General features: G+C 35.9%; 1 protein-coding gene across 3 annotated transcripts in view; it reads right to left on the bottom strand.

The window, feature by feature from the left end:
• PIK3C2G (phosphatidylinositol-4-phosphate 3-kinase catalytic subunit type 2 gamma) overlaps positions 1-13,124 on the bottom strand; it is a 342,287-nt gene that overhangs the window by 269,279 nt on the left and 59,884 nt on the right. For all 3 annotated transcript variants that reach the window (XM_059082718.1, XM_059082719.1, XM_059082720.2), the window contains exons 9-10: positions 10,585-10,618; positions 4,824-5,022 (exon numbers count right to left, since the gene is read on the bottom strand). In XM_059082718.1, the coding sequence (XP_058938701.1) occupies positions 4,824-5,022; positions 10,585-10,618 (233 nt within the window). The remainder of the gene's footprint in view (positions 1-4,823; positions 5,023-10,584; positions 10,619-13,124) is intronic.

Here is a 13,124-nt window from a genome sequence, read left to right as displayed (position 1 = left end):
AAAGAAGAAATTTGGGAATTTACACACAGAAGCCCAGGGAATATGCATCTACAGAAAAGATTTGAAAGGCCCCCCAAATCTCTAGCTGGACTGATTGGTAACATTCTTCCCATGTATGAAACCACTCCATAAAGACTGGGAGAGGTAGCTGTTTTTTTCAAATGCTCAAATCCCAATACAAAGTAAAACAAGGTATATGTATGAAGAAAGAGGAAAACATGGCCCAAGCAAAGGAACAAAATAAATCTCCAGAAACTAATCTTAAAGAAATGGAAGTATATGAAACAAAATGAGAACATCAAGAAAGAGATAAACATATTAAAAAGAACCACACAGAAATTTTGGAGCTGAAGAATACAATAACTGAATTGAAAAAAATCAGTAGAGAGGTTCAAGGGCAGACTTGATCAAGCAGAAGAAAAAAATCAGTGAGCTCAAAGATAGGTATTTGAAATTATTTAGTTAGGGAAACAAAAAGAAAATAAATGAAGAGTAAAGAAAGTCTAAGGAACTTATAGGACACACATGACAAATATACACATTATATGAGTCCCAGGAGGAAACAACTGAAAGAGGCAGAAAGCTGATATGAAGAAATAATGGCTGAAAACATTAATTGTGGGGAAGGAAATGTACACTAAGTTTCAAGAAGCCCAACAGACCAAACTAGGATGAGCCCAAAGAAGACCACACTAAAACGCATTAAAATCAAACATCAAAAGTCAAAGACAGAGAATTTTGAAAGCAGCAAGAGAAAAGTGATCTGCCACATAAAAGAGATCTCATCAGTTTTTCAGCAGATTTCTCAGCAGAAACCTTAAAGGCCAGATGGAGTGGAAATGATATATTCAAAGTTCTGAAAGAAAAAAATATAATTATATCTGGCAAAGCTGTCCTTCAAAAATGAAGGAGAAATAAATACTTCCTCAGGTAAAAAGCTGAGGGAGTTCATCGGCACTAGACCTGACTTACATGAAATGCTAAAGGGAGTCCTTCAAGTTGAAATGAAAGGATGCTAGACAGCTACATGAAAGCATTTGAAAGTATAAAAGCTTACTGGTAAAGGAAAATATACAGACAAATACAGAATACTGTAAGACTGTAATGGTGGTACATGAACAAGTTTTAACCCTGGATAGAATATAATGGACAAAGTATGGAAAAACTTTAATTATAAAAATATATAAAATATAAGAAGATGCTATTTGTGATATCAGTAACATAAAGTGTGGTGAGGGGAGAAGAAAAGAGTAGAGTTTTTGTATCTGATTGAAGTTGTTATCAGCTTAAAACAGTGTTTTAAATATAAGATGTTTTATGTGAGGCCCATGGTCACCACAAAGAAAACACCTACCTATAGAAGATAAACAAAAGAAAATAATAAAGGAATTTAAGTATGCCATTACAAAAACTCAAAAGAACACAAAGGGAAATGGCAAGAGAGGAAAAGAGGGACAAAAATGCTACAAGATAGAAAACAATGAAAAATGGCAATAGAAAATCCTTCCTTATCATTAATTACATTAAATATACATTGAATTCTACAATCAGAAGACATAGCATAACTGAATGAATTAGAAAACAAGACCCAACCATATGCTGTCTACAAGAGATGTACTTTAGATTTAAGGACACACCTGAAAGTGAAAGGACAGAAAAAGATATTCTATGTAACTGGTAATCAAAAGAGCAGCAGTGGTTAAAACTGTCACAACTGACAAGGACATTATATAATGATACAGGGGTCAACTCACCAAGAGAATACAACAGTTGTAAATATACATGCACCCCAAATTGAAGCAAATATATTAAGCAAACATTAACAGAATGAAAAGGAGAAATAGACAACAAAAATAATAACAGAAGATCTCAAAACTGGTTATAATGAATAGAACAAACAGACAGAAGCCCAATAAAGAAACAGAGGGTTTGAATAATACTATAGCCCAAATGAACCTAACAAATATTTATAGAACATTCCACCCAAGCTTAGGGCAATACACATTCTTCTCAAGTGCACATGGATCACAAAATCGGTCACAAAACAAGTCTTAACAAATGTGAGAAAATTGAAATCATGCCAAGTACATTTTCTGAACACAATAAAATAAAATAAAAGTAGAAATCAGTAGCAGAAAGAAAATTGGAAAATTGTCAAATTAATGGGAATTAACACTTTTTAGTTTCTTTTTTATTTTATTGAAATATAGTTGTACAATATTATGTTAGTTACAGGTGTAATATATAATGATCTGATATTTGCATACATTATGAAATGATGACCATGATAAGTTGAGTAACCATCTGTATGGGTAACAAAGTTATTACAATGTTATTGGTCATATTCCTTATGCTGTATATTACATCCCAGTGACTTATTTATTATATAACTGGAGGCTTATGCCACTTAACCCCCTCACTATTTCACCCCCCATCCCCACCCCTCCCTTCTGGCAACCACTTGTTCTCTGAGAGTCTGTTTTCATTTTGTTTTGTTTTGTATTTTAGATTCCACATAAGTGAGATGAATAAGTAAATGAATACTTTTGAACAACTAATGGGTCAAACAGAAATCAAAAAGGAAATTAGAAAATATCTTGAGCCATGAAAATGAACACACACCATACTAAAACTTAGGAGATAAAGCAAAAGTAGTACTAAAAAAAGAAGTTTAAAGCAATAAATGCCTACATTAAAAGAAGAAAGATCAAATCAAAACTACAATGAGGTATCACTTCACACCAATCAGAATGGCCATCACCAAAAAATCTACAAACAATAAGTGCTGGAGAGGGTGTGGAGAAAAGGGAATATTGTTGGGAATGTAAATTGGCACAGCCACTATGGAGAACAGTATGGAAGTTCCTTAAAAAATTAAAAATAGAGCTATCATATTATCCTGCAATCCCACTCCTGGGCATATATCCAGACAAAATCATAATTTGAAAAGATACATGCACCCCAGTGTTCATTGCAGCACTGTTTACAATAGCCAGGACATGGAAGCAACCTAAATGTCCACTGACAGATGAATGGAAAAAGAAGATGTGGTACATATATACAATGAATATTACTCAGCCGTAAACAAGAATGAAATAATGCCATCTGCAGCAACATGGATGGATTTAGAGATTGTCATACTGAGTGAAGTAAGTCAGACAGAGAAAGACAGATATCATATGATATCGCTTATATGTGGAATCTAAAAAAATGGTACAAATGAACTTATTTACAAAACAGAAATAGAGTCACAGATGTAGAAAACAAACTTATGGTTACTGGGGGGAAAGCTGGGGGTGGGGGATAAGTTGGGAGATTGAGATTGGCATATACACACTACTATATATAAAATAGATAACTAATAAGGACCTGCTGTATAGCACAGGGAACTCTTGTCAATACTCTGTAATGACCTATGGGAAAATAATCTAAAAAAGAGTGGATATACGTATATGTATAATTCATTCACTTTGTTGTACAGCAGAAACTAACAAACCATTGTAAATCAACTATACTTCAATAAAAATTTTTTAAAAGGCTTAAAAAAAGAATAAAAAATTTAAAAAAAGAAGATCACAATAACCTAAATTTATACTCAAAGAACTAGAAAAAGAACAAACTCAGCCCAAAGCTAAAAGAAGAAAGAAAATAATAAAGATTATGTGAAATAAATAAAACAGAGAATAGAAAAACAATAGAAAAAATAAACAGAACTAAATTTCCCACCATATATAAATACTGAATACATGCTCTATGCATATAGCTCTATCTGTATTTATCTGGCCACATAGTTTTTCCATAAGAATTAAAATTAATAAGGATATAGTAATGATTTTAAAATTATGAGACCATTCATTAGAGTGGCAATTTGTTAGATTATACATCAGCCTCTTAAAATTCTTCATAAAATTAAGAAAAAGCATAAGACAATTTTCCCATGGGTTTTAAAGAAATGCATATGTGAGACAGATAGATGATAGTTTTTCTTTTTTATATATGAAGGTAAAATTTCCTTTATAATTAACTCTATAAATATTCGTACAGTTGTTATTTGCAAAAATACAGTCCAAGATAAAAATTACTTCTCTTTTTTCTTAAATTGTTTCTTTTAGTCTCTCTTTGAGATGCTAAATGCAGTGGGTACAATGAATCCATTAGAAAATTACTATTCTCTTATCAACTTTAATTGATTTAATCAGTATTTTCTTATAGATTTAATCCATAAGGAATTTAAAATTATTACAATATTACTCTAATTATGTTATTCAAGAAAATACTATATAACAGAGTCAACCTAAAATCTGGCAATGTTCCATGCATAAATGTGGTTAATTTCTATTGTAACTCAAATAACTCTTGGCTAATTCCCACTTTATCAATGTACTAATCTCACAAAATATTTACTGCTCACAACTTGATAGGGATCAAAGTGACTTTTTTTCTATTTTTAAATACTCTCCATCACCCTGTATGAGTGTGTGCTATCTTGCTCTGTGTTAATTGGCATTAGTCATTTAAACTCAAACCAAAAAAATGAAAAATTTAGGGCAATCACTAAGTAGGATGAGCATTTTCTGTTTCCATAATGATACATGGACAACATGCAGTTATTTTTAATATGGAGAATGGGAGAAGACTTGAGGGAAAAGGAATGTGCACTGGAAATAAAGTTGTAAATGATTTTAAGAATATGGATAAATCCATGCTGATTAAATTTCAAAATAAAATATTTGCTCCTGCAAATAAGAACAAGGCAAATTATACTCAATTAGAAGCTACACAAAATTAATTAACCCTTTTGCAAAAAACTCATCATTTCTTACCTGTGCACCCAGGTCTCTGGAATATTGTGAGCTGCATACACTGTGAAGCTAAGGTGGGAATGGAGCCCCAGATTTACATAGGAAACACTATGCACAGGTGCATTTAGAGGCTGGAAATCTGCATAAAAGCTGCTGCAATAGATATCAATTAGGTGGTAGATGGAGGTGGAGAGTTCAGTTGTCACTCTTTCTATCAAACCTAGGTGGGGAAAGGGATATAGAAATCAGGTCTTCTGTGAAGGGCAATATTTATCATAAAACCATCTGTTACAACTTTGAAAAATTTTATAACAAAATTTAAAGAAAATTTATTTTAAATGACCCTCTACCAACTGAAGCCAATTAGCCATCTGTGCCTCTGTATGCAGCCTGGGTTAGCTGCTAGTAGTATAGATAGTTAATAAGCTTTCATATCTTTAGTTGCAGAAATTTGGGAAGCACAACCTGTAATCACAAATCAGAGTTTTGGGTTATTAATTTTGCATTCTGATCAACTGTAATTTGCAATATTTTTGTTTTAGATTATTATTGTTTAGAATTAATTTTCAGACAAGGAACATGTTATCTACACGGCTTATAAGTACTTTAAACAAACTCCATCTAAAGAATTAATCATAATAAGTTTGATTATGCTATGATGTTTCCCATTAACTGAACACTAATCATATACATTGTGCTGCTATAAAAAGAGAATGGTATTAGTACATGGCTGGGATCTGAAATAAGTTTAAAGTGAAAGATTTATGATATTTACTACATTTCTTCAAAATCAAAGCCTTACTTGAGTTTTACCATTAGTTATTTAAAGGGAGTCTATTGATTGTTCCCAGAAGTGACTTGTCAAGAAGGAAAAAAAAATGAAGAAAATTGTTTAAGTACAGAGGCCAGGAGTTTCCAAGCGTCTGCTAAATGAAGGCATGCCAATTTACTGTAGAGCACATGAAAAGTGTCCCTTAATCATCGAATTTAAGGTACATTTTTCTGAGAATGGTGTTCTCTCTCCCAATAGACACTTTGCTGGAAAAACTCCTCTCTGAGGGTAAGGAAGCAAAGAGGCTGATGAAATGGACCAGGCAGAACTGGTGGACACTGATCCAAATCAGTTAAGATGGCGCCATGACAATGGAGAAGGTTATGAGGATGATGAACGTCATCCTGGAGTAGGATTCACTGTCAGACTCTTAATGGGGCCAGTGAATAACACTCACTGCTGGTATTTTGTATGCAGTAGTGAATGAGTGAAGGCCGATAATCATAATACGCTCACGACTTGTAATTATTTTAAATATTCAACTATAATGTTTTAGAAGTTAAATGAATAATCTCAAATATAAAAATTATATTTTAAAATTATTTTTTTTAACCTAGAAGAGGAAAATCTTTGACACATATTTAAGTGACAAAGGGTCTTAGGTGAATGTATAAAGCCAAGTGTCATGAATGGAACCTCTGGCGCCCTCTTTGCCCCCCAAAGTCAGTCACCCGTGCCTGACTTTGCTGACGAAGTCTCGAGGGTCGGGGGTCGCAAGGCTCCTGTGGTCATGACCAAGACCCCTTGATACAGCAGGCCTCGTCCAATCCCCCCGCCCCCAAAGGCCTCCTTAAACCCCACAGGTGCGTCTTGATAGATGAGCTTGAAGAAGAAAACCCTGCCAAAGATACGACCTGAACGTTCCCTTTTCCATCCTGGGCCAGAAATATGTACTGATAGGCCGAATTTTAGATATTTCTACTTTTCCGCCGCCTTGTCCTGGAGAAATGAAACGAAACGGCAGTACAGCCCACGCGGGGAAGTCAGAGGGGAGAAACCGTGTCATCGGCGGCTCCCACGCAGGTAGCTGGGCGCCGGGCTGGGGAGAAGCGCGGCCCCTCGAGGAGGTCCTCAGAGGGAGACACTTCGTTCGGAGGCCTGAAGCCCACGTCCCCGAGCGTCCAGACAGCTCCTCGGCCTTCGGGCGGAACCACCTGGTGCGTGATATGGCCTACGTGGAGGGCTGGGCGGGACCTGCCTGTGGAGGGAACAGCCGCACCCGCACCAGGTGCAGCCGCTTAAGATGCTCGCCGTCTGCCCGTGGACGCAGCTCCAGAAGTCGGCCTGCATCCGAGCTCCGTCTCGTGATTCCGCACAGCCTCCTTTTCTCGCGAGACCTGGGCGGGTCAACTTCAACGGGCCGCCTTCCCGCCAGCAGGGCTGTGCTGATTTTCCAGACGCCTGGCAGGTGTTAGCTGATGTTGTTGGAGGTTACTATAGCGCTGGTCACAGACGGACGGACGATTTTATTAAACTTCAACTCCAAGCTTGTGAGTCCCAGGCCAGTTAGTTCTTCCGGTTCACGACTCGGGGGAGTCAGAGGTTCTTTACAGGGAGGCGTCCGCGTGGTGCTGGGAGTGTCTGATGAGGAGGATGTGGCCTTGGCTTGGCTTGGCCTTGGCTTCGTAGTGGTCCAGCCTGAACACCAGTTCTTCTCCAGATTGCTGGCTCTTCTCCCACAGGTTGAGCAGGGCTAGTGGTGCTCACCTGTCCCAGGTGGGGTCCTCGACGCCAGGCCCGGGGCGGCCCCGCCCCGCTCCCAACCCCGCGGGAGGCTGGGCCACGTGCAGCTCGGAGTCCCCCGGAGGCCACAGCCCAGGAGAAAGAGGTGGCCGAGCCCTGGGAAGCTGAGGAGACGTTGAGAGAACAAGTAAGCACATCCTTAAAACTTATCATCTTAATATCGATTGTTGTTGTTTTTTCTAAAAATTCACATAACGTGTTTATTCACTGTACCATATTTAAAGGTTTTCATATTTTAAGTTCTAGAAACAGAAATGCCCATTAAGATTAGGAACGGAACAGGTCACAGATTTGGCGTAGTCATGTTCAGTGTCAAGTCACACAGTACTGCTGTTTGTTCAAACACGTGCACTTTCTCGTAAGTAGTTTACAAGCATAAATTGCTTTTTGGTTCCTAGTTGGTTTGAAAAGAAAATAGGAAGAGCTTGGTGTTTCCTCCAACAGTCTTCCAGTGCCCAGGCGTTTGTATACTCAGGAAAGAGGCCAGCTTCAGCATGGAGCTTCTTCCCACATCCTGTCCCTCAGTAGCTCTGCCCCTAATTAAACATGTTGTTGTTGTTCAACACAGTTATTATAAATTTGTACAAAATTCATGAGATGGCCAAATTTTCCTTATTTGCTGTATTTCTAAAATTGTGTCCTTTGTTGAAACAGCCTGAGGTGACAAGCAGAGTGAAACAGCTGTAATTAAAATTCTCTGGGAAATCAGCAGTAGCAATTAATGAAACAGAAGAGTAAAGCGGCATAAAAATAGTCTTTAAAGAGGCCTCCTCAAAGTCTGGAGGCCACCCAACAGGGATTCTCCTGAACAACAGGAGGCAGAGAATTATAAATTTATAGAAACATCTTGTTTCTCCAGTCCCCAGATTGTACTGTTGGTACTCTGAAGCAGGAAGCACAAACTTCACGTTAATAATTCCCAACCTTGTGCAAATGAATACACAAATCATGAACTTGAGTGAGAGATCTCATTAATTCAAGCTCCAGCACACATTTTGGAGAACCTTAATTATTTGGATAATTACTCAAACTCTACTCTTTACTTTTTGTGCTGAAATACAGTTTTAGGTTATAATTTGCGTCTTAGAGGTAGTATAGGGATGTGTGCTTATGCATTATGCTTTACTTCCAGAACTCTGGATGAAAAATGCATTTCAGATATTATCAGAAATATATTGACTCAAAGTACTGGGCTTGGTGGTGAAATATGGAGAAATAATACTTGTCACACCTGATTTTGCAATAAGAAAAGAGTTATAGTTATCAGCAAATAAAGAAACAATGACAATATATAGGCAATTAAAATGCATTAATTAGAATCTGTTTTGGTTTTTTTGGACATGAAGGGGTAAGAGTACATGACTTTATTCTAGTGTACATTTGAAAGGAAAATGGTCTCTGTAGCGTTGCTGTTTGTCACATCCTATGTCCAATGCTTCTTGTGTCCAAGGCTGTACTTTCCTTGCAAACATGGTCTGCATTAAAATCTGGGCTTTTTTTCATGTTCCAAAAAAAACTTTGTTCACACGAACAGGCAGCATGCCAGATTTGTTCACCACTGGTGTAGAGCACAAGTATGATCAAACCTGTCAGCTTCAAGGTATATTGAGGTTAATCAGTAAGAATATTAAGTATAAGAATCATCAATAATACTGGCTTATTGTTGGATCAACATTTTGTGTAAAGAGTGTTCTCGACTTTCATTTCAGAGTACCTGAATAGAAAGCAACTGCATGTATATGCTGGCAAATGTTCATTTCATTTTGCTGTCATTTCAGCAAAACTCTTCCCTTCTGCTCCATAAACTGCTGTAAGGTGCTTCTACATAATAAAATATTAGAAAAAAATATATTTATCTTGCAGAATGAGAATTCTGATTTATCAAAAGCTTATGAGAGCTGTGGATGGGAATTTTTAATCCATAGAATTAATTCCTTCTTTGTGATGACTTAGCATAGAATATAAGTCCCTGGGAACCTTTCTGTGCAGTTCTGTGAGATCTCATATCCCAACCCCTGAGGAACATGGGATGGGGATGAGGGGATTTTATTTCAGCATTCCTAATAGAAAGGAAGAAAGGACCAGTTTCATATAGGCATACCTCCAGCTTGTTCACTCTGCACTTTCACTTGGACTCTGTGTTAGAAATATTGTTAGGGGGTGTCTATCTCTCCCCTTATTCTGTGGTGTTCTGGAGTTTTATGAATGAGAGTTTTGCATTAGCACAGGTTTTTTTGTCCCATATCCTTTGCTGTCCCATTTTCCTCTATGATGTGAAGTGAGTGAGTTCTTCCCATGTAATTGAATGTCTTCTTTTGAGTGGTGGGAATAGAGTTGAGGGGGTATCGCTCTGTACATAACTTTCTACTGAAAACCACTGACGGTGTGGAGGGCAGATTGGGGTTATCATTTGTGCTTACTGTCACCTTTGAATCCAAGGGTGTTAGTTGAATATCTCTAAGTCAGACCATTTCGTTAAAGATACTCATAAGTGTTCATAAACCAAATACCATCTGCCTGTGGAAACAAGAACAACTCTGACCACGCCCTGCACTTTACATACTATCCTATATCTTTTATGCATATTAGGAAGACAGAGGATCAAAGAGTTTACTTCTTTATGATCAGAGTCAAAAAGTGGGCAGAGTGGGAATTCAAAACCAGTTCTGCCTGATTTCTCTACAGCACACTGTACACCACACTGTCACAGTCTGCTCTTTTCTACAGAGGCAAAGTCCTCCTGTGGCTTGCAGTTTTGTAGGCTCAGAGCTTCTGTGAATACTAATTATTCCAGAACCGAATCCTCCTACCTGTTATATTAAATTGGTCTTTCAAATAGAGCTTGAATTTAAATTTGTGACTTTGAAGAAAGACATCTACTACATTTCTGACTTCTCTTACTTCAAAATATAATTAGCTAAATAAAATTTTATAGTTTCTTGGAATTGTTACAAGGATATTTTCAGTATTCCTTTAATTTTTATAGCTCTCTTGACTTTCCCTATTTTTTAAAAATCTCAGGCCAAAAGTTTAGGGAGTGTGGATTTTTATGCAGAATAATCACTTCCATCAGTAAATAAAGTTTTAACAAAGCATTTATTCCCTCAAAAGTATTTTTTTGGTGTGTGTTATAATATTTGGAGAAAAATTGAAAAATATAAATTATTTTTGGTTTTATAATTTGTTTAGTATGCATGTGTGTTTTACCTTTTGCTGAAGTTTCTGAATTTTGATGAAAATTCTGAAAAAGAAAAACAGGTCCAAAGATACACTTGTTATTCACAAAACAAATTTGGGAAACCAAACCAGTAATATCCAAAATCTACATACAGAAATTTCTCTGGCATGATAAAAAGAAAATGTATTTCTTGGTGTCATATATCAATGTTGCTTACTAAACAGAGGAAATCTAAATTGTAAAATGAAAGAAAAGCCTTCTGACTGTTGTAATCAGCAGTCTAGGTTATTTGATTCAGAAAAAAAAAAAAATCTTTAGCATAAGCTCAGCCTTTTTTTAATATTATTAGAACAGTTCTACAGATATAGCCTAAACTCAATCCCCCTTCCACAAAAGTGACTAAACTTTTAATATAAAAGATTTGTAATTCTCTTTGTTTAGTGTGTCTAGTTCTTATATTAGCTGTCACTTCAGATACAAGCTTTGGGCAGCACAGAAAGAAGGCTGGATGGAAGGGTGCAAAATCATACAGATTCACTATATAGTTTCCTTTATTTTTTAGGATTAAAAAAAATGATAGTCAAACACTTGAGATCATATCCTGAATTTAAAAAAAAATACTGTCTGAAATTTTTGTTGCCACTTAAGTTCATATACATTAGCTTGAGCTTGGTGGTTTTATTTGTTTGCTTGTTTGTTTATGTTTATCTCTATTGTAGGCCTGGAATTACTTTAGTGGTTTAGGATTTACTGGTTATAACTTTATTATCATGAAAACCATATAAGGTAGGTGATTCACAGGTTCATTAGAAATGACGTTTCAGTCCAAAAGCAAATTCAGTTTTCTAATAAGATCCATTTTAATTGACACTAAATTTTTTTAATATTTTGCTTTGATAAGTTCGCTTTTAAAGAAATCCAATTAATGAAAAGCTGGATTTTCAAACAAATAAACTAGGGAATAATCATTTTCCTGTAACAAAGAACTTGCTACAGTATTCCTTTTAGAGAGAAAACACTTCTATAGTGTTTAGAATGTAATTAAATTTATATACAACTTTTCACTTAAAAGCATCATTCACATGAACCTTTTCAGAAGCATTTCTCTTAGGTAAAATAGTTCATCTGAGCATAGTTTCAACCACTGGGCTTAACAACTACACATAAGATCTTTACCCCAGCCATGTGGGTGAGACTATTAAACATGTCAGCATGACTTAACTAGAATTCACTTTATTCAGAAATGTAAGCTTGTATTTTGTAGTTCATTTATTGTGTATTTAATGGAAATATGTGAGCTTCTGGAATATAATTCTGAAGGATAGAAAATTGTTTACAGTGCTGAGTGGGAGCATGCAGTAGACGGAGTACAACTGCATTTGTGATACAATTTTTCATTTTGCCAAAACTTACATTTAATGAATACTTAATTACTTCCGTGTATTGCAGGAAATAGTCTCTTGCTAGTTGACCAAAAAATGCAGCCAAGAAAAAAGGAAAGCTTTTAATTTTGAGTCTGTTGGCAGAAGACATATTTCTCAGTATTTCTTTAATCTTAGGTTTATGGTGGGTGGATAGATTGAACTACTGTGGCATTATTAGCCGTAGTTGGTTAATGCACGAATTCTATTAAAGGTACTAATTATTCGTGCCAGTTTTCTTATATAGGTGGGCCTATAGTTAAGATAGGATGGAAAAATGGATGGAGAACAAATCTGAATGATGTGAGATATATGAACTTTTAAAGTGTCCTCAAAGTAAGTAGAATCTGGAGTAGACATTTATTTGGAGATATTGAACTATTTACTTTGGCCATTGACATATATGGAAAAAAACTCTTAATTGTCAACTTTTTTCTTCATTTCTATGCATGAATAATCACATACAATTTACTGCTCATAAGTATATAAGAAATGTGAATATGAGCTTCTCTTGGTAATTATTATTGTTCATAGCTTTCCTAGGAAATATCAATACTTAGTTTCTCCTTGAAGGATTCATTTGGCTTCAGATATATTGAAAGTTTGATATTTCTGAGAAAATTGTCATTTTCATTCTTTTAGGGAGTTTCAGAAAATGAATGTTTAAAGGTAAAGCTTTTTATAGCTAGTACTAGTATAACAGCATTTGAAGTGCTTCATCCTAAAATTAGATTTTCCTCCTTCTCTGATCAGTTTGTTTCTACTGATTCACCAAGAGCAGGACATAAAAATCGAAGAACAACCAAGTGGTCTTAACAGATGGAAAGACATGTGTCCACATTCATACATCTGGTCTCCTACTCTAGCAAAGGCTCATATTTGTTGTGAAGCTGGCTGTAACCAATGGCCCTGAGATAAGAGGGTCCTAAGTGGTGCTTGTGTGAATTAAAACTTTCATCTTGTCCTCATGAGGAAGAGTCTAAAAAACTACCACCAGCATCATCCCTACAACTTCCAGTAATAATAATGATTCTCATTCAAGATGCACTATCATCTGGCCCCTTTATTAACGTTATTTCTAATATTCACAAGAACCCTTCAAATTCTGTTTTCTTTTTTGTTTTAGAGATGATGAAAACTGAAACTTA

This window comes from Kogia breviceps, chromosome 12, assembly GCF_026419965.1.
Source record: "Kogia breviceps isolate mKogBre1 chromosome 12, mKogBre1 haplotype 1, whole genome shotgun sequence".
NCBI classification, from domain to species: domain Eukaryota; kingdom Metazoa; phylum Chordata; class Mammalia; order Artiodactyla; family Physeteridae; genus Kogia; species Kogia breviceps.
Note: the sequence above shows the minus strand (reverse complement) of the source record. Positions and strands in the feature narration are given on the sequence as shown.